The 20680-nt window shown below is 45.1% G+C and overlaps 1 protein-coding gene across 3 annotated transcripts; it reads left to right on the top strand.

The window, feature by feature from the left end:
- Positions 1–528: 528 nt before the first annotated feature.
- LOC112154876 (zinc finger protein GLI2) lies at positions 529–20637 on the top strand. 3 transcript variants are annotated; one of them, XM_024286104.2, is made up of 13 exons: positions 529–546; positions 4806–5005; positions 7015–7191; positions 10017–10218; positions 11069–11255; positions 12237–12332; positions 12938–13078; positions 15271–15420; positions 16084–16248; positions 16352–16510; positions 16944–17207; positions 17898–18243; positions 18325–20637. In XM_024286104.2, exons 2-13 carry the CDS (start codon positions 4924–4926, stop codon positions 20208–20210), a joined length of 3855 nt encoding a protein of 1284 aa, XP_024141872.1. In that variant the 5' UTR covers positions 529–546; positions 4806–4923; the 3' UTR covers positions 20211–20637. The 3 variants fall into 3 exon arrangements, with proteins under 3 accessions (XP_024141872.1, XP_036065469.1, XP_024141873.1); XM_036209576.1 differs by lacking the exon at positions 16352–16510; XM_024286105.2 differs by lacking the exon at positions 529–546 and having other exon boundaries at positions 4791–5005.
- The last annotated feature ends 43 nt before the right edge of the window (positions 20638–20680 follow it).

The raw sequence follows: 20680 nt of genomic DNA on the forward strand, positions 1-20680 counted from the left end.
TCTTTGGAGATGTTTTGACCCAGAGTTGGATGGTTGATTGATTGCAGATAAGGTTTGGCCGGGGTCTTCAGTCCATCTGCCGTCCCCCTTTCCCATCTGTAGTTCCACCTGTGAGGAGAAATTCAAAGGTTTGATATGTGTAAAATTAATATTATAATTAATCCCTGGAATAGTGATTTATAATCTTCTCAGGTGAAACAAAACCTTCTATCTTGCCTTTAAGTTTGAACGGATCTACAAACATTTTCATCTGAAAGTCTGACTGCAGTTCATCTGGAAATCTTTGACTGAACTCTCAGATCAGCTCCAGCAGATCATGAAGACCAAGGCCCGATCCGAATACTCCCCTTCTCCCTCCCTTAGCCCTCCCCCTAGATTTGGAGTGGCAGTTGAAGTCAAAGTCATGTCCGGAATTATTATTTTTTTAAGTTTCACGCTCCAAACAGAGGGGTCCAAAGTCCGCTATCGCGAGAGTAAACCGCGTTGCGCGAAGAATCTCTTTTCTTCCCTTTGGTGCGCTCTGAACCACAGAAGTTTACATTAAATGTAAGTAACGATTTTATGTTGTAGCACGACCTTCTTAAAGTTATAAAACCGCTGTTGTTATGGATATTAAACCGCTGGAAGCGCCGCGCTAATGCTAGCGGACCGCCGATGTTGATGACGTCATTGAACGGAAGTCACGTCCGAAATATTAGACACTATTTTTTCATCACCCTCCGTTTGGAGCACGGAGGGATAAACGAAGCGGGAGGGCTAAGGGGGAGGGAGAAGGAGAGTATTCGGATCGGGCCAAAATGTCTCTGTGTTTTCCTTCACCTCTAATCTGAGATCATGAAGCTTCACGGAATGCATTACTCTGAGGATTACTCTTGAACTCAACATGTTGCTCCTTGTCCAGCTCCTTTCATCTGGCAGTAGAGATTTAAGAATGCAGCAGCAGAGAATGCAGCAGCAGAGCACACAACCACACAGACCAACAGCCATTAAGTAGAAGCATGGCTTTCCTCTCTGTCCTGCTCACACCGCGCTGACACCGCCAGCGTCACGGCTCAGTTCTTTTCGTAACTTTAAAAGTGCAAGAGGAACTTCCACTGCAGGCGTTCACGTCCTGCGTCTGCGGACTGACCTCTGCGTCTGCGGACTGACCTCTGCGTCGCTGCGAATCCTTTTCGTTTGGTTCAAATTTTGACGGACGCCTCAGCTGATGGTCATCACTTTCTGTGAAGTTGGGACTATTCACGACCTAAACCGGAAACCACGCGAGCGAATGTAAAGTGCATCCGGTATATTTTCAGAATAAAGCGAACTTTCCGCTGAACTCGCCGGTTTCAGCGTGTCGTAAACATTACGTAGTTTAGGTGTTACTCAAAGTGTGTTGCAGCACAGCGTTGTCAGTCATAACCATGGACAACGAGAAGCTGATCATAGAGATCCAGCACTACTCTGTCTGGGCTGAGCTTTCACAGGCTGTGGCTGGAGCAGCAGGCGGTGTAAGCCATCGGCTGTAGCTAGTCCACTCTCGCGACGCAACGAAGCCGTGGCGCTAGCGGTGTAAGCCCGGGTGTAATGATTCTTTTATGTTCCACCCCAACTTCTGTTTTAGTCCAGGGTCTTCATTGACTGGACTAGACTTCTCTGACCGACGTCTTGAAGCAGATTGTTTCCTTATCAGGGTGTGATGATGTCATCAGAAAGATAAGGGGGGGTGTTGTTCAGAGCTCTTTCTGTAAGCACTATGAGAACATAGACGTTCTGTAACCGCTGATACATCTGTTATAGTCTTCTCCTCACAGAGTTTGGTCAGCTTTAAGGTTCTAGATGAAACTGTTCTGAGAGTTCCAGCTGACCTAATGGTCCTGCTATGGTGACCGGCTGTTTCTTAACGCACACAAGAACACCCCCGGTCTGAAACACGGGGGTGTTTATGGCCCCAGTAGGTGGGGAGTGTTGGCTATCAGACAACTCCAGCAGTGAGGGATCTCACTGGCAGAAGCTCTGGCTACTCAGTCTGCATGTCAGACTCCAGTGGGAGATGGAGACCCCCACTGGAGTAGACTGCTGGGGGGGTGAAACATCAGACAGTTAACAACCCCATCACCTAATGAGAGAATCCGTCATAAACCCATGTGATTATTGCAATTCATTATTGATTTGTTCAAATTTTGGTCCTTTGTCGTACATGTGTGATGCATGAGTGATACATGAGCAATACAGGAGTCATACGTGTGTGATGGGAGTCATACGTGTGTGATGGGAGTCATACGTGTGTGATAGAAGAGTGATCCATGTGTGATACGCATGTAATACATGAGTGACACAGGAGTTATATAGAAGTGATATATGAGCAATACAGGAGTGATAGATGAGTGATACATGTAATTCGTAAGTTCGTCTTGCATTCCTCACTCTTTGTTGTGCGACTTGTGCCGAATTGTTTGACTGACTTGTCTTCACTTGAATTCAGTTTTGAGCTATTCAACAGTTTGGGGCATTTGAAAATTAAGTAGTTTATGCAGTTCATATACATTTTGTATGGCAATTATGAACGATATGCTTGACATATGCACAGTTGTGTACATCTGATGTTGGTTCGGGTTCTGGTGTTGGTTCGGGTTCTGATGTTGGTTCGGGTTCTGGTGTTGGTTCGGGTTCTGATGTTGGTTCGGGTTCTGGCTCAGGGGTGGGTTTTTTTTGTCCTTCTTGACTATTTTTATTTGTCCATTTCGAACACGCTTGAGATCACAGGCCCAACAGAATAAACATTTATTGAACGCACTAACAGTAAAATTTTAAAACTTTTGAACATAAATATGAATAAAATCAGACAGAAGTATTATTCCTGAATAAATCAACATCAACATTAAATCACTTTTATATATTTCTCTCTATAAGAATATATCCTCTCAAAATGATTTAAATATAAATCTTATGCAGAACAGAACAATCAAAGCCTGAAAATGAAAATAAAAATTGTGCTTTTCAATGATAACAAATCACATCTTCTAATTTTTTTTTAGTTGGTCATGATGGCGATTGCTTGGTTAGGATAGTTTACAGGTGAGCTTCTGGCACACCTGCTTTCCCCTCCCCTTTTTCTTCTCACACTGTTGCACCACCCTCTAAGCTGACAAGAATGCGTCCAGACACTGATCGAGGAAACCCCGCGACTTGTTGCGCACCTTGCAACTTTTTATTTTCACTGCAACTTTCACCGATGTATCGTGACAGCAGGCATGGATGACGACGCAGATTCAAGACTTCTTTCCTTCTGACTTCTTAAAGGTGGTCTCTTTTTATCGTCACTATCAGAGCAGATTATTATCAGAATGACATCATCTTATTGCATTTAGTTTTAAAAATATGTGTATTCTACACCAAAGTTGTTGTGTTTATGTTCAATAAAGTAGAAAAAAGATGAAGGAACACTAAAGTACAATGATAGAAAAGACGTTATTACATGTTTAGTTCAATCAAATCTGCTGCAGCTGGAGGATCTGATCAAACACAAGATGCATTTTATTTTGAAAGGAACTTGTATGAGCTACTTTCAAAAGTAAAATAAGTTAATTTTATAAAGACAAACTCCATTGCAGAGATTATTTTAAAGCTATATTTAATCAATAAATGCCTTAATGGCTGAGAGAACCTCTAAAACAGATCAGATAACAAAAGAAACCAGATCAGCTCCTTAAAGTCTTTGTCTTCCTCTGTCACAGCTATTAACTCACCAGTGAAGCTTCTGAAATAGATTGAGAGGAAGATTCTGAGGAGAACATGGAAGTCTGAGGATTAATCTGATTATGTTGTTTTTTTAAGGTGATAATTTTTCTCTGGAGAATATTTTTATTCTGAAGTGTGTAAATCAACACACAAATATTTGGGTTATTGTGAGTGGGGAGGAGCAAAGTACATTTTGTGTTTCACAGTTCTATTCATGTTAAATGACAGCACAGCAGCATTATATAAGGTGACAAAGAAGTACTTTCCTAGTGCATGTGTCACATTAAAAGGGTTGGAATATGAGAATGTTTATTTCATGAAAACAATAGTGCGAATGCTTTAAAGTATTCACACTATAAACATATTTAGGTTCTTTTCAAATAAATATATATAAAAAACAACACAGCAACTTTTGTTGCAACTTTTCACAAAAGTTGCTGCAACATCAGGCGTTTCAGGCTGCAACAATCATAAAAATCTGCTGCGAAATCCTGGAGGGTCTGGATATAACAGATAATAGAAAACCAATAGAGCCACCGATTTTTTTTTTTTTTTCTCCTCCAAGCGCCGAGCCAGCGCCCGCTTTTAGATTGGTGCCCCGGGCAGCCGCCCGTACCTTACACCGGTACAGTCGCGGCTTCTGTTTGCACGTTACTGACGTAATCGATGCTGTACTACCGCTGAGCATGCTGCTGTGCTCGTAATTCCTGCAGAATACGGGTCAGGACTCTCACCGGGTCATTGTCGCAGATCTCCTCTGCTCCGACCCCCCTCCCACCCCCCTCCTCAGGCTGCGTGGGTGTATGATGAGGGCCGCCGGCGGTTCTGTCCATGGTAGTGACCCAGTGCTCTGAAGGTCTACACGAAAAACGGGTTAATCTGATCTTTACGTTCATTCATACTTCTTCAGTGATCCTCCACACACATCTGCACACATCGATGGATGCATGAAATTACGGCCATCATGTTTGTATGACGAAAGACCAACATTACATTCATGAATCATCTGGAAAATGGTGTGTTGCAGTGACCTGGGCTTAACACAGACTTGACTTTCTTCTCCCCATTTTCTCTCTTCACAGATCAGGACAGAGCAACAGTCCAGTCGTATCCGACATTCCTCTGATCCGTCTTTCTCCTCATGGAGCGGGGACGGCGGAGTCGCTGTTCAGTCCTTCTCATCCATATGTGGGGTCACACATGGAGCATTATCTGCGCTCGGTTCATGGCAGCCCCACGCTCTCCATGATCTCAGCTGCTCGAGGACTCAGTCCAGCGGACGGTGAGACCTGTAGGGGGACGGCCGGAATCTGTGGATGCACGTCACAGATTCATGTCAAAGATTCATGTCACAGATTCATGTCAAAAATTCGTGTCAAAGATTCATGTCACAGATTCATGTCACAGATGCGTGTCACAGATTCATGTCACAGATTCATGTCAAAGATTCATGTCACAGATTCATGTCACAGATGCGTGTCACAGATTCGTGTCACAGATTCGTGTCACAGATTCGTGTCACAGATTCGTGTCACAGATTCGTGTCACAGATTCCTGTCACAGATTCATGTGACAGATGCGTGTCACAGATTCATGTCAAAGATTCATGTCACAGATTCATGTCACAGATTCATGTCAAAGATTTGTGTCACAGATTCGTGTCACAGATTCGTGTCACGGATTCGTGTCACAGATTCATGTCACAGATGCGTGTCACAGATTCGTGTTAAAGATTCATGTCAAAGATTTGTGTCACAGATTCGTGTTAAAGATTCATGTCACAGATTCGTGTCACAGATTCGTGTCACAGATTTATGTCACAGATTCGTGTTAAAGATTTGTGTCACAGATTCATGTCACAGATTCGTGTCAAAGATTTGTGTCACAGATTCATGTCACAGATTCGTGTCACAGATTCGTGTCACAGATTCGTGTCACAGATTCGTGTCACAGATTCGTGTTAAAGATTCGTGTTAAAGATTTATGTCACAGATTGGTGTTAAAGATTTATGTCACAGATTCATGTTGAAGATTTATGTCAAAGATTCATGTCACAGATTCATGTGACAAATGCGTGTCACAGATTCATGTCACAGATTCATGTCACAGATGCGCGTCACAGATTCATGTGACAGATGCGTGTCACAGATGCCCGTCACAGATTCATGTGACAGATGCGCGTCACAGATTCATATGACAGATGCGCGTCACAGATACGCGTCACAGATTCATGTGACAGATGTGCGTCACAGATACGCGTCACAGATTCATGTCAAAGATTTGTGTTAAAGATTCATGTCACAGATTCATGTGACAGCTGCGCGTCACAGATTCTTGTCAAAGATTAATGTCAAAGATTCATGTGACAGATTCGTGTCACAGATTCATGTCACAGATTCATGTTACAGATTCCTGTCACAGATTCCTGTCACAGATTCCTGTCACAGATTCATGTCAAAGATTAATGTCACAGATTTATGTCACAGATACGCGTCACAGGTTCATGTGACAGATGCGCGTCACAGATTCATGTGACAGATGCGCATCACAGATTCATATGACAGATGCGCGCAACAGATGCGCGTCACAGATTCATGTGACAGATATGCGTTACAGATTCATGTGACAGATGCGCGTCACAGATACGCGTCACAGATTCATGTGACAGATGCGCGTCACAGATACGCGTCACAGATTCATATGACAGATGCGCGTCACAGATACGCGTCACAGATTCATGTGACAGATGCGCGTTACAGATTCATGTCACAGATGCGCGTCACAGATTCATGTGACACATAGGCGTCACAGATGTGCGTCACAGATTCATGTGACAGATGCGCGTCACAGATTCATGTCACAGATGCGCGTCACAGATCCACGTCACACATGTCATCACTCTTTAGGACTGACTACTCAGGGTTTCCTCTATCGATTTAAGGGAATATAACTCCCTTAACTCCCGTGTGAGAAGTCCAAAACCTAATCTCCTTCAGAGGAATACAATTTAAAAAAGGCTCAACGGTTCAAACTCAGATTGTGTCGTAGCTTGAGTTCTCATAGTGACCACACAGGAAATGGAATGCTGGTTGTAGCTCCTTATTGGCTAATCCCACCTGATCCAAGTGATCAGCAGCAGATCCGACAGGATTCTGGAGAACCAGCAGCAGGCCGGCCCTGCAGGCCTGGGGTTTGACCCCCTGGCCTCCATCAGCACCGGGTTAAAGGTTTCTAGGTCTGCTCTGATCAGGATGAAGCTGGATATTAACTTTTGTCTTCTCCCTCCCACAGTGACCCAAGAACACCTGAAGGACCGGGCTCTGTTCAGTTTACCTCCGTTACCCCTGGGAGTAATCCCTGCAGACTACCACCAGCTGATGGCCAGCAGCCAGAGGAGCCCATGTGGCGACCTGCTGATGCAGAACGGTGCAGCGGCCCATCTCCCAGAATACATCAGCCCTCTGGATGGTGAGCAGGTCGATGGTAGCAGTCCTTCAGTGAGACTGAAGCTCAGATCTTTATCAGTTCCATGGTGGAGTTCTCGTTTTCATGCCCAGTAAAGCTAACAGTTCCATTCATCAAGATCACAGAAACGGGAGGCTGAAGGAACTCCTAAAACACTGCTGAGCTTTGCAGCTTTCCCAGAGTTAAACCTGTGGGAGAAACGGCAATGGAAGAAACGATGTCTTCAACCTGGAGTTCTGTTTATAGGAACTAAAGTCAAAACGTCTTTCTTTAGTAGAAGTCTAAGATAGACCAACAGTGACACCTTGACACGTGTCCATGATCTTGGAGACCAAACTGCTCGTAGACTTTCAGAGTAAACTACATTCATATGTTTACATATATTGCCTTTGGTACACTGAACGTGAAGAATGATATTTTTAATGAAATTGAGTTATTTTCTGGATCTCTGCGGCTCCGCCTTTCGTGTGCGTGCGTCAACATTTATGATGGCCTCCACTATCATGAAAATCTTTCAAACTAATAGACTGATGCTTCTGTTGTGTAACACAGTCTCAGTAGGGCAGGAAAAACTGCTGTTTCTCAATGAATTCTGGGATATGTAGTCAGTAATGATTAAACAGTGGTTTTGATGCCAAACAAACTTAATGTTTTTGATATCACTTAATTCATCTGACGCCAAAACGCACTGGAAGTCGGCAACCGGACCATTACCCGGGATTTATGTTGGACCTGAGAGACTTCATCAGCCACGTCAGCACCAGGAAGAAAGATGTTAATCATCTTTGATTGGTTAGACCAGGTGTCTTCAACAGTAAAGAGCCATTTGGGCTCGTTTTCTACTAATCAAAACCTAGAAGGAGCAGCATAGTCTTACTTTAGTCTTTAGGAAATTTAGATTTGCATTCATGACCTTCTGTTTTTTAATAATAAATATGAATTGTGTCTTTATCTTTTGCCAAAAACAAAAGTGAAAATATAAAAGAAACCCAGAATCTCTCAAAATGTGTTTTTTTTGTTTGACTGAAGATCAAATAACTTATTTTCAAAATAAAAGCTGCTCTGTGCCAAACAGGATCATCTCAGTGCAGCTCTGGACAGCTAGTAATTATTGTTGTGCAGCATAAGATAATATGTACTTTTAAGTTTTAGTTTTGCTTTGCATATCAAATCTGTTCATTCTGGAGGTAGAGTTGATCAAACAAGACGTCTTCAGGTCAACAGGATGTAAAAACAGACATAGTTTATCATCTATGCGAACCTCAGACATTAATTTGTACATTTATGTTATCTAAACTAAATAAATGTTAATTAAGTAATCCTTACTTTAAAAAAATGTTTTTTTATTTTTCTTTTATTATTATTTTTTTCTTTTTTTCCTCTTTGTTCTCAGCAGTCTTATACTGCTGGGTTTTGTTATTTTAGTTTGAGGTTGGACCTTGGTAGTCTTAGTTTTTGGGCTTTGTTTATTTGTTTTCTTTAGGGGGAGCTGCTGACTCTGACGTCGACATGCTGGGTCAGCAGTCTCCATGACGTATTTTCTGTTTGGTCGAGGATCCACCACGGAGAGATCAAAGATCCACATGTGGATCTGGAGCCGCAGGTTGCAGACTCCTGGGTTTGATTGATGACAGAGTTGCCAGACAGAGTTTGATGGGTCAAACTTTTTACAAAATGAGTGATCGGCTGAAGTTGTGGTTCCTGGACTAAGTTGCAATGATGTGAAAAAGTGATGGGAATTGCGGTGGGAACTAACAAACCAGAACATTTCTGTCACAGTCTTAGAAAACAGCAACCCATAGACTTCGATTGAACCTGTCTTTGGAAGACGTAATCAAGCCTCCTCTGACCAATAGAAGGTGGAAATCCCTCTGAGACCAGAAGTCAATTCAAAACTCTCCTGATCATTCTAAATGACTGTTTCAGTTTAGCCCACTCCAGAACCTATACAGATAAAGATTCATAACCCTTTTCAGAAATGAGACTGAAAATTTGGTCCACCTCTTTCTGCTCACTCATCTCTGTGGACAAAAACCAAAGACGGGAAACCCATCTCCCTTTAGCTCCTCTTCAGAATCCATAGAACCAAGTTATGAAACCTGTCCAAGAAAGTAATTCTCTGGCCTGATGCTGTTCTTTCTGCAGTAAAGACCCGACCCAATGCCACAGTGAAAACTACACACTACTGTTATACTGTCTGTGTTCGAGGTTCTGGAACATTAGTTCTCATCTCCGTGAACACCTGACCTCATACATCATCTGAAACATATCAGTCTGGATCTCTTCCTCATAGCACAGAAGTCATGGAAGCCTCTGGACTTCTTCTTGGAGGCTGAGCTCTGCAACCTGCCAATCAAGCGCTGTCTGTGAAGTTCCACCTCAATGTGCTGGAGGGTTTGGAGAGCTGAAGTTAGGAGCCGAGCAGTCCAGGCCAAACGCCCCATTAGTGTATCCTGTGGCAGAACGGTCTTAGACGATGTGTCAGGCAAAGAACTTTTTCAAACTCTCCTGCAAATCACCAACAATGGGGTTCAGGTAGGTCGCCCGGATTTGCGCCACCAGGACGCCACCCTTAGAGCCAGGCCGAGGGTTGGGAGTCGCAAGAAGGTGCCTGACATCCGGGGCTCCTCCCACAGACCTCGATCAGGCCAATCAAACATTCTTGTCAACTCAGCACAGATGGATTTATGTAATGTCATTGCTGAGGTAGCTGCTGAGGCCCCCCCAGCCTGACCGCCTTGCTCAGCCCCCCCGGTCAGTGTAAAGAATCCTTTCTTATCTTCTGTGCAAATGTAAAGTATCCGCCTGTCTTTGTCTGTGGTCTCCAGCTTCCCGTTTTTCCAGCCCCAGGCTGACACCTCGACTGAATCGGAAGAGAGTTCTGTCCATCTCGCCGCTGTCCGACGGCAGCATCGACCTGCAGACCATGATCCGAACCTCTCCCAGCTCTCTGGTGGCTTACATCAACAACTCCCGGTCCAGTTCAGCTGCCAGCAGCTCTTACGGACACCTGTCTGTGGGCGGGATCAGGTACGATGATGTCATCCAGTTGGAAAGAAGGTCCAGTAATGAAAGTCAATGAAAAGCAATTTGACAAAGTTAGTTAGCTGTTTCGCTTTATGTGAATCAGAGTTGTTTCCTTGATGATCCGGAACAGATTTTCCTCCTGAATACATCTAAGTGGACCCTGATCTGGACCAGGAACTGCTCTCTGACCCATCTTCAGAGGTGGTCTTGGTTCGTCTCCAATCAGACCAATCTCTGAATCGCTCTGAGTGTCCTCAGTCTGAATAGACTTCGTCCTCGGAGAAGAAGAAGCGAAGCAAAACGCAACTGTAGCCGGGCATTATGGGATGGAAACAGAAGCAGAGCAACAATGAGACACAGCGCCTCAATGAAATGTGTTCAGACAAATGCAGGATCATGAATCAACTTTTAACATGATCCACATTTCTTCTCTCTGTCATAAACTCTCATCATGGATCCTCTTATCCGTCGTCTTCTCAGTAACCATCTCCAGCATGTCTCCACCGTTCCAAACTGTTGAACCTGACACTGTTGCAGACGATCAGAACTAATCAGAGAAATAGAAAGATTGACTCAATGAACTATCTCAATAATGACGGCAAAGTGCAGGACTTCCATTATTCTTTCTCTCATTGCTTTGGCCCACCCTTGTAATTCCTGACCAATGACTGAAGAGATCTTTAGTCACATGATTTTGTACTGAATATATCATGTATTATACTGAATCATTTTACTTTTGTAGTTAACATATCAATGTCTACTACTGTAGCATTTTCTAATACTTTTGTATTGTATTGTTTATTTTCCTAAACTTTAGCTCATTTTTAGAACCTTTTCTTTCTTCCTGACTCAGTCCCACCTTCAGCATCCCCCATCCCATCAACCCCATGCCGTATCAGCATCTCTTGTCCCACCAAAGAGGTCTGAACGCCTTTGGACACGCGATGCCCCTGATCCAAACATCGTCCTATCCTCCACGCCACCACCCTCATGCGGCCTCCAGCATGTCCTGCAGTAACCTGAACTCAGAGGCTGACCAGGTATGAAGTCTCAGAAATGTCCACGCCTCCTTCAGCTTTCATTTATCAGTCATTGCTAGGAGTGTCATGATTGATTTTAACAGCAATTCCATTTGTATCATAATTTGTGACTGACAATACAATTCACCGTTGATATTGATTCATTTCGAGTGATCCAATTCCCTGACCTAAAGTTGATCCAGGACAATCTTTAGCCAAAACTTCAGTGTTTACACACATTGGACTGGAATGATGGTTGATCAGTTTCTTCTGTGATGGTCGTTTAGACCTCAGAGTGAAATAAAATGACCATGTCTCAGTCCGGATGGGATTTCACAGTATTGATTATAATCATTGACTTCCTTTTGAAACAACATTATAATGTTTTAGGCCGATTCAATTAACAACTGACCTCAGACAGAAGATGTGGTTGAATGTAGGAACAGAAATTGATTAATTGATTAAATGTATTAATTGTTACATCCCTAATCCGAGGTGATGAACAAGCTGAAACAGTAAACACGTTTTTTATATATCTGAAAAAAAACAATCACCACATTTTTCCAACATGTGACCAAAGAAAACTGGTAAAAAAGTGGTGTGAATTGGAGCTATACCCTTCATGGAAATGACTTTTGGTTGATTAGTTTTGTATTATCCTTCTATTTTAAAGACTAAACATAAACTTCTCTATTGGTGTTTATTAACTGATTGAACTGCAGATGTTTACAAATACAAATACTTATTGGTTCACCTTTTTGATTCCAGTCTAGTTTTTATCAATCTTAAAGCAGTATTCTGATATTTATGATTAAGCAACAAACTACAGGGAAGAGTTTTAGATGAAGTCCCTGTTGATGACTGGAGAAATTAACCGGACCACCTCCATGGTTTCTGATCTTCACTGGAAACCTGTTGGCTCTGAATGAGCTGTTGAGTGAAATTCTTCAGACCAGCATGTACAGAAACCTCCACCTTTAACCCGACTTTCATGTCTCTTAGAACTCCAGTGGAGATTCTTCCGTCAGCAGCACCAATAACCCTCAGAGTACCAAGAGGTCAAAGGTTAAGACTGAAGCCATCTCACCCTCCGTCCAGGTACAGCTAATTCAATGATTATCAGTAGAGGTTTGATGGATGATTGTTTCTCTTAATAATGCTCTTTTTATGAATGAAAAAAGAGGGGGGGCATGGTCACTGTCCTGTGGTTACAGACCTGTGGTCACAGATACCCTGTCACTGATGCGTTGTCCCCAGCCCTGTGTGATGGTCTCGTGGTCACTGACCCGTGGTTCTAGACCCGTGGTCACAGACCCGTGGTCACAGATCTGTGGTCATAGACCCGTGGTTCTAGACCCGTGGTCACAGATCTGTGGTCATAGACCCGTGGTTCTAGACCCGTGGTCACAGATCCGTGGTCACAGATCCGTGGTCATAGACCCGTGGTCACAGTCCCGTGGTTACAGATCTGTGGTCATAGACCCATGGTTCTAGACCCGTGGTCATAGACTTGTGGTCACAGATCCGTGGTCATAGACTCGTAGTCATAGACCCGTGGTCACAGATCTGTGGTCATAGACTCGTGGTCACAGTCCCGTGGTCACAGATCTGTGGTCATAGACTCGTGGTCATTGACCCGCAGCCTCGACCGTGACCTACAAGTTCAGACAGCAGGTTGTTCATTTCAGTCTGTTTTTCCTCAGGAGTGCAGGTGCAGCGTCTTGGATGTGAGCGAGGATCTAGACAAAGATGACTGCAAGCAGGAGCTAGACGCCATTTATGAGACGCACTGTCACTGGGAGGGCTGTTCCAAGGAGCATGACAGCCAGGACCAGCTGGTTCATGTGAGCTCACACAGCACCACGCAATGGGGGGCAGATCTAATTGAGTAGAGCAAGAGGAAAACCTGCAGGCCTGCAGGAAAACCATCAGGAGGCCGGGCCTCGAGGCCTGGCTTTGGACACCCTGATCTAAATGTAAAGCTAAAGTAGCTTAAATAAGCTAAGGAGGCCGTTTGAACTTCTCTATCACATGATGATTCATGGGGGGGTCAGGGCAAGAGGGAGCTCAACTTGGTCACCAGTGGTATCCCCCCACACTTGGTTGACCCCCCATCCTCCTGGTGTTAATTGCATATTGCACATAGGGTACTTTAAGGGGACCCTCTGAATCTCTACTCTCCTGAAGGTGGAACTGGAGGAAGGCTTACGGACGTTTGTGGTCCAAACAGGAAGTAGGAAGTCTGTTTGAGTTGTAGTTCTATAGAGCAGTTTGCAGTCAGAACAGGAGTTAGCAGCAGAGTCATACAAAGAGCTGTCAACAGCAAAGCTATGAGGGAACCCACGATGACCTGATGTGAACTGGACCCATGAACCGGGCTGTTCATAGGTCAGCAATAGAAACGTCAACAGCAGGAAGAGAAGAGCCAAACTACAGATGCATCTAGAATGAACCAATTCCGACTTGTCGAGGTTTGGCCTTTGAATAAAGATTTGAAACTAGGGGTGTGCCAAAATATCGATATTGCGTTATATCCCGATATTTAGTCCTGCGGTCGATTCTCGATGGGTTCTCACCAAGTATTGATATTATATTTTCATTTGAAGAGGCTGTTGCGCTGAGCGTCGGACTTTTAATAGCGATGCACGCGCTCGTTCGGGAGAAGCTCCGGTGAGATTCGGGCTCTGTAGCGCGTGTGTGAAGCATGTCTACCTGTCAGCATTTATCATCCATCTGTAGGAGATCCAGCCGGTAAGAAGTGACTTTGTCTGAGCGCTAGAATGTCAACGATCACTTACTTCCTGTTTGCTGTGGGAAATGGGCGCGTGCTCCGCAGTTGTCTGTGTACGCTTCAAGGAGCGTCGGAATTTTCGTTTTCATGCACTTCAATGTTTAACCTGCTGCTGTACGGTGTAACTTTGGTAAATTTATAATGTGACGTTTTCAAACAATGTAATTACTTGTTGCTAATGTTAATTTAAATTAACTCTTTAGTAAAAAAAGCAGTATTTGATGTATGAACTGAAATTTAAATGTAATTAAAATAAAGTACATGAATTCACTGTAAAATTAGGGAGAATGTCGATTAATTGAAGCACTTAAAATTATATTTATTGCCATTATTATGTGTGTTTTAAGGTTTTTACCTATTGACTGCTGACTGACCAAATGGAAAAATGATAAAGATTGGAAAAATAATCTCAGTGACAGTCTGAGTAAATCAGCCTTTATTTTTGGATGCTCAGCCCTTTTAAAGTGAGGGAAAAGTGCACAAAAATTAGGTCAATTTTGAGAGAGGCTGTAAAACATTATATTAATCATCCTTTGGTGTGACGTTCTTTTAGAGGTAGATAACTGTCACCACTTGAGTTATTTAATTTTTGTTCTGTTGTTTACAACAATTCTGCTCTAAGTAGTGCCACTGCTGATCATGTTTACTATTGTTAACATTAAATTTGACATAATTCCAATTTGGTTGTAGTCAATGCTCGTCAAAGACATAGTATTTCTGATTTCAGCAATGTTGCACTAAAGTGTCTTTAATTTGTTGCACAAAATAAGAAAAGTTGTTTATTATGATTGTGTTTAAGATAAAAAATATAGATGGGGATATATTTTCCCAAAAAAACATGTTCTTCTATATAATGTAAGTTATTAGAGAGCATTTTTGCCAATTATCGCAGTATCGCGATATTATCAATATCGTGAGCCATGTATCGCATCGTATCGTGAGGTACCCAGTGATTCCCAGCCCTAGTTGAAACCAGAAGACATTCTGCCTCAAATGTCTGTAGGAGGAACAGCCTCAGACTTAACTGCTCTGATCTCTACAAACACATAAGGTTTTGGGCGTTTGTCTCCAAAGTCTTAGCTTGTCTTTTCTAGAGTCTCTGACGGTGGTCTGGTGGCGGTCAGCAGGTCTTTAGGATCTTCAAAGACCTGCTCTCCTTTCATCTGTGTTTGCAACATCATGAAAACTTGTCTAAACAGAACACGGATCCAGAGTTAAATTTTGTCTGGACGGACTTGTGTGCAGCACATCAACAATTACCACATCCACGGGGAGAAGAAGGAGTTTGTGTGTCGCTGGGAGGACTGCTCCCGGGACCAGAAGCCCTTCAAAGCCCAGTACATGCTGGTGGTCCACATGAGGAGGCACACGGGGGAGAAGCCGCACAAATGCACAGTAAGACCATCCGAGAACACTGCTACCTTCATCCACCTGTGCAGCTCGTGTCTGTATGTCCTCCAGTCCACATGAGAGACTGTCAGCGGTCTACAGTGCTTTACGACCATCATAGAAGTCCTGAAGCACCATGCAGACACAGCCTGACAGCTGGAGAAACTAGTGTCCTCATGAAGGTCTGGAGACCAGCAAAGAATCAGAGATTTGAGTTTTTCATCCCACCCCCCAGCAGGAGTCCTGAAGCTCTGCTGCCATTATTATTAGGAAACGTTTGGGGTTTGAACATTTTCCATCATGATTTGAAGCTCTAAAAGATACATTCCAGCTGATGGACAACCTCATTTAGCTCTGCAAAAGCAGAGGTCCTTTTGTTTCATGATGAGTTTAATATGTTAGACACATCATTGTGTTGAGCTTTGGTTTTGTCCTCAAACAAGATTTTTTTTGTACCTTTTTAGTCTGTATTTGCTCCTCTGTGGTTTAATTTTAACTCAGAAAATCTTCCTGGATTAGACTATCAAAGGACGACATCATTCTGTACAGTCATCTGTTTACTAGCACCCCAAAAAGAGAAGTGCAGCCATACCTCCACCTGCTGCTCCAGGTGTGGAGACTTCAGCGTGAGCGTTTGGTGATGGACATCTTCTCTCTGTGTCCATGCAGTTTGAAGGATGCTCCAAAGCGTACTCGCGGCTGGAGAACCTGAAGACTCACCTGAGGTCTCACACAGGAGAGAAGCCTTATGTGTGTGAGCATGAAGGCTGCAACAAGGCCTTCTCCAACGCCTCAGACAGAGCCAAGCACCAGAACCGGACCCACTCCAACCAGGTAAGAAATCCTCTGACCCGTTCTGAGCGGAGCATCTCCTCTAGGGGGAATCAGCAAGGGCAGTTCAGGAAAAAGCAAAGCAGTAGAGTCTGTTTACCTGAAGCCAGGCTTACCTGGAGCGGGGTCTACCTGGAGCGAGGTCTACCTGGAGCCGGTTCTACCTGGAGCGGGGTTTACGTGGAATGAGGTCTACCTGGAGCGAGGTCTACCTGGAGCGGGGTCTACCTGGAGCAGGGTTTACCTGGAGCCGGTTCTACCTAAAGTGGGTTTTACCAGGAGCCAGGTTTACCTGAAGCCGGGTCTACCTGGCCCTACGCGTCTATGCAGCGCAGTAATGATCCACAACCAGAATATGTTTACAGGCAGCACAGTCAGATCAACAATCAGCATAAGCCCCCTCCCTCAATTGGAGCGACATTTTGATGTGAATGGCTCTGATCGGGTCAGAGTATTCCTAACGGCGTGTTTACATCTGATCAGTGTTTGAATCTGATTGTGTTTATGTAAAAGTGAGCAGTGTTTAACAAACCAACAGAAACTTGGATGACTGCTCCGTATGTTTCTCCTATGCCGTCATTCTGTAGACCCTGATGTAAATCAGATCTAATTCCAGTGTTTTCATGTATGCATATGTTTTCAGTCCGTATCAGTGGTGACCTTGTTTCTATGACAACCCTCTCTAACCTCCACCACAGAAACCGTACGTCTGTAAAGTCCCAGGCTGCACGAAGTGCTACACTGACCCCAGTTCTCTAAGGAAACACGTGAAAACGGTTCACGGACCCGAAGCCCACGTTACCAAGAAGCAGCGCAGCGATGCCCCTCCCAGAGGGAACGGGGGGGCTGAGCTGCACTCCAGGAATGGACCTCGAGGCTCGGATGGCCAGACAGACACCAGGAACACATCCGGACTGGAGGAGTGTCTCCGGGCCGGAAGCATCAAGGCAGAGGACTCGGTGGTGAGTTGGACCTGATGATGGTGGATTCTGCTAGTCTTCCTCTGGTTCTGTCTACTGTTACACTAACCTTGATCCAGAGTGACATGTTGACCTCTGAACTCTGCGTTGTTGCTTCTGTCTCCTCTCTAACCTCCCTAACGGACAGACGTCTCGTAGGTGAGCTGCTTGCTTCTTTTCTGCCTCTTGGTTCTGGATGCAGTCATGTGTTCTTGCTCTGAAACTGGATTATTCTGATCTCAAGTTCAACTGTCCAGTCTCTAAAGGTGTTGTCACATTAATATTCAGCCTCGGGCTATGAGCTGAACAAATGGCATCTGTGATGGGGGGGGGGGGGCTGCCGCTGGACTCATTTGTTTTGCACTCTTGTAAATAAATCATCCTCATTTATATTGAATGGAATTATGCAGCAACAGGAGGTTCTACAGAAGGTTCTGCAGGAAGTTCTACAGGAAGTTCTACAGGAGGTTCTACAGGAGGTTCTACAGAAAGTTCTGCAGGAAGTTCTGCAGAAGGTTCTACAGAAGACTTAAGGATTCAGAACCTTTGACTAATTTTCAGAACTTTTCTGAACAATTTCACTTAATTTGTTTCTCCTAGTGTTTTCATGGTTTATGTTTTCAATCACATGATCTATGCACAGACCCAGGTCAGTGTTTGTGATGGTTCTAAAAACCCACTGTCCTCCTGCAGATGTCTCAGCCTGGTTCTGGTGGACTCTCCTCCTGCAGCAGTGAGCCCTCCCCTCTCAGGAGAACCAACAACAACACTAGTGGGGTAGAGATCGCCATCCACAGTGGGGGCAGCTTTGGGGACCCCAGCAGCCAGGAGGGGGTCCCTTTGGTTGACTCCACTGTTCCTTCAAGAGCCCAGCAGGTTGGGGGGGGAGATCTGAGCCGAGCTGTCTCCATCAAGCTGGAGAATATCAAGAAAGAAAGACTCCAGACAGTGAGTGAGGTGTGTGTTCGTGTTCCTGGAGCCCAGGGCCCCCCCCAGAGCCAATGCAGCAGCACAAGGCTGCCCCCCATCCCTGCAGCAGGTAAGTCCAGGTCCGGACCGTCTGGAAGGAAAGCCATGAGCTGGTAGTCCTGAAGTTATCATGTCTCTGTATGTCTGCCAGGCTCCCTGCTGGACGCTTCCACCATGCTGAGCAGTTTGGACTCGGGGCGGCCGGTGGTTGACCTGGCGCCACGTGAAGTCCCGCTTCTTAACCAGCTGATTGAGCGGCGCAGCAGCACCACCAGCACCATCAGTTCCTCTTACACCATGAGCCGGTGCTCCTCTGACTCCAGCCGCCGCTGCAGCCATCAGTCCACCATCAGTCCAGCAGAATCCTACGACCCAATCTCCACAGATCTGTCTCGCCGTTCCAGTGAGGCCAGCCATTCCGGGGGGGTGGGCCTCCCAGGACTTCTGAGTCTGACCCCGGCTCAGCATTATCAACTCAAGGCAAAGTATGCAGCTGCCACTGGTGGAGCTCCGCCCACCCCTCTTCCCAACGTGGATCAAATGAGGCTGAGAACGTGGAGGAAGGTCTACAGGGACCCTCCGGAAGTCTTTGCTCTCTCCAGAAACGTGCCGAGGCGCCGCAGTGATACCGGCTATGGCACTGAGACCATGATGCCCCATGAGGTGCCCAACCATTTCCCTCGCCGTGCTAGTGACCCGGAGAATCGCCCCAACCTGGAACATTTGTCATGGAGAAGAATTCAACACTACAACAGCTTGAACCCCATTATTTGTCTATCAGTGTCTGAGCGTCATCACATGCTTGGATGCACTCACTCTGATGGAAGCCTTCAATACTACCCGCTTGACCCTCAACCCCCCAGCATTTCTGAGCATGTGGACAACATGGCAGCTGGGGATGGAGCTAGTGGAGGTGATGACTTGGTGCTTCCTGATGACATGGTTCAGTATCTTCAATCTCAGAATTCTAAGATTGACTGTGACCCCTGCAGCCAAACTCAGGGTGACCGGGCATGTTCGGTCCCATCCTTCAATGCACAGAGGAGAACGGCCACGCTGGGTTCTGGGATAAGTCAGTCTAATCAGGACTTGCAGATGGAAATTAAGTCCTCACAGCAGCCGTTCTCAGCCTCATCCAGCATCACAAACAAGAACATGCCGGTTCAGTGGCATGAGGTCAGCTCAGGGACAATGGACACCCCAACAAGGCTATCCAGGCAGCATCATCTTTGCAGGGGGAACCTGGCTGTTGCTAAACAAAGACACAACTTCGAGGTCCTTCAGGGTCAACATTTGGACCAGGACAGCAACCAAAGGCTGATGAGAGTCTTCTCTAAACACCATCAGCAGCCCAGACAATGCAACCTGAGAAATGTTAGAGGCCAGGAACCCAAGTCAGTATCTGGAAGTACCAACATGCAACCTTTCCAACCCAACCTCTCCCTGCAGAAGAACAGTAGAGGAATGCTTCAACCAGAACCGCCCTCAGAACCCAAGCCTGCCACCAGACAAAGATGCTGCTTCAGCTCGACACAACCGAGACGGATTTCCAGATCATCTGAAACAACCTTGGGTCAAAACGTGGACAGCTCTGAGGCCACCCCAAAGAGACCCAACAAGTCCACAAGTCACAACAGCCAATCAGAAAACCTGATCCGAGCCGTCTTCTGCACAGGTCAGACTCCCTCTGTCGGCCTCAAGGCCTCTCTGTCTACTGGGGGGCCGGACAACCACATCACAGCCTCACCAGGAGTCAACCAGGTCTCCAGCAGCACGGCAGGCTCCTCCACATGTGAAGGATGGGAGTCAGAGCATGCCATGCTGGACTATGGGGACCACTCCAGCATTATGTCCGGTAGTTTAAGTCCTAGACTTTTACAGAGCCTCTCCCAGACTTCCTCACGCCTCACCACACCTCGCAACTCTGTGAGTCTGGCATCAGTGCCGGCAGGGATCAGCAACATGGCCATCGGGGACATGAACTCCATGCTCACAGCCTTGGCAGAAGAAAGCAAGCTCTTCAACATGACCAGCTGAGAACAGCAACAATCCGGTTATTTTGAAAGCCATACTTTGTCACTACAGAATAGTCGTTATAAGTCTGGGTGTTGAAAACATCCTAAGGATATCAGAGAACATTTAAGTAAAGCTGAGGACATCCTGAGAACATGAAAAACCGTTAAGGATACCCAAAGACTTCTGCGATAATCTGAGGACGTTTAGGAATGTCTGTGGAAACATGAAGACATCAAGAACACAGTTACCAGGAAATTCTGGTGTTCGTTCATGTTTATTTTCTAGTATAGTGTATGTGGTCTGATGTTCAGTCTGTAATCCTGGTGACGTAAAGAAACAGACAAACTTCAACAACCTTCTGTTCAAAGAACGTTTTGTGAATTTATTATTCATTTGTTTCAACCATGATGGTACTTCTGTAAGAGTACAGTAAAGTTTGTGAGACAAAGTGCGTCTCCTCTTTCATCTCATAGTTTTAGTACCAACATTTT

The sequence above is a fragment of the Oryzias melastigma genome, linkage group LG21 (assembly GCF_002922805.2).
Source record: "Oryzias melastigma strain HK-1 linkage group LG21, ASM292280v2, whole genome shotgun sequence".
Lineage (NCBI taxonomy): Eukaryota > Metazoa > Chordata > Actinopteri > Beloniformes > Adrianichthyidae > Oryzias > Oryzias melastigma.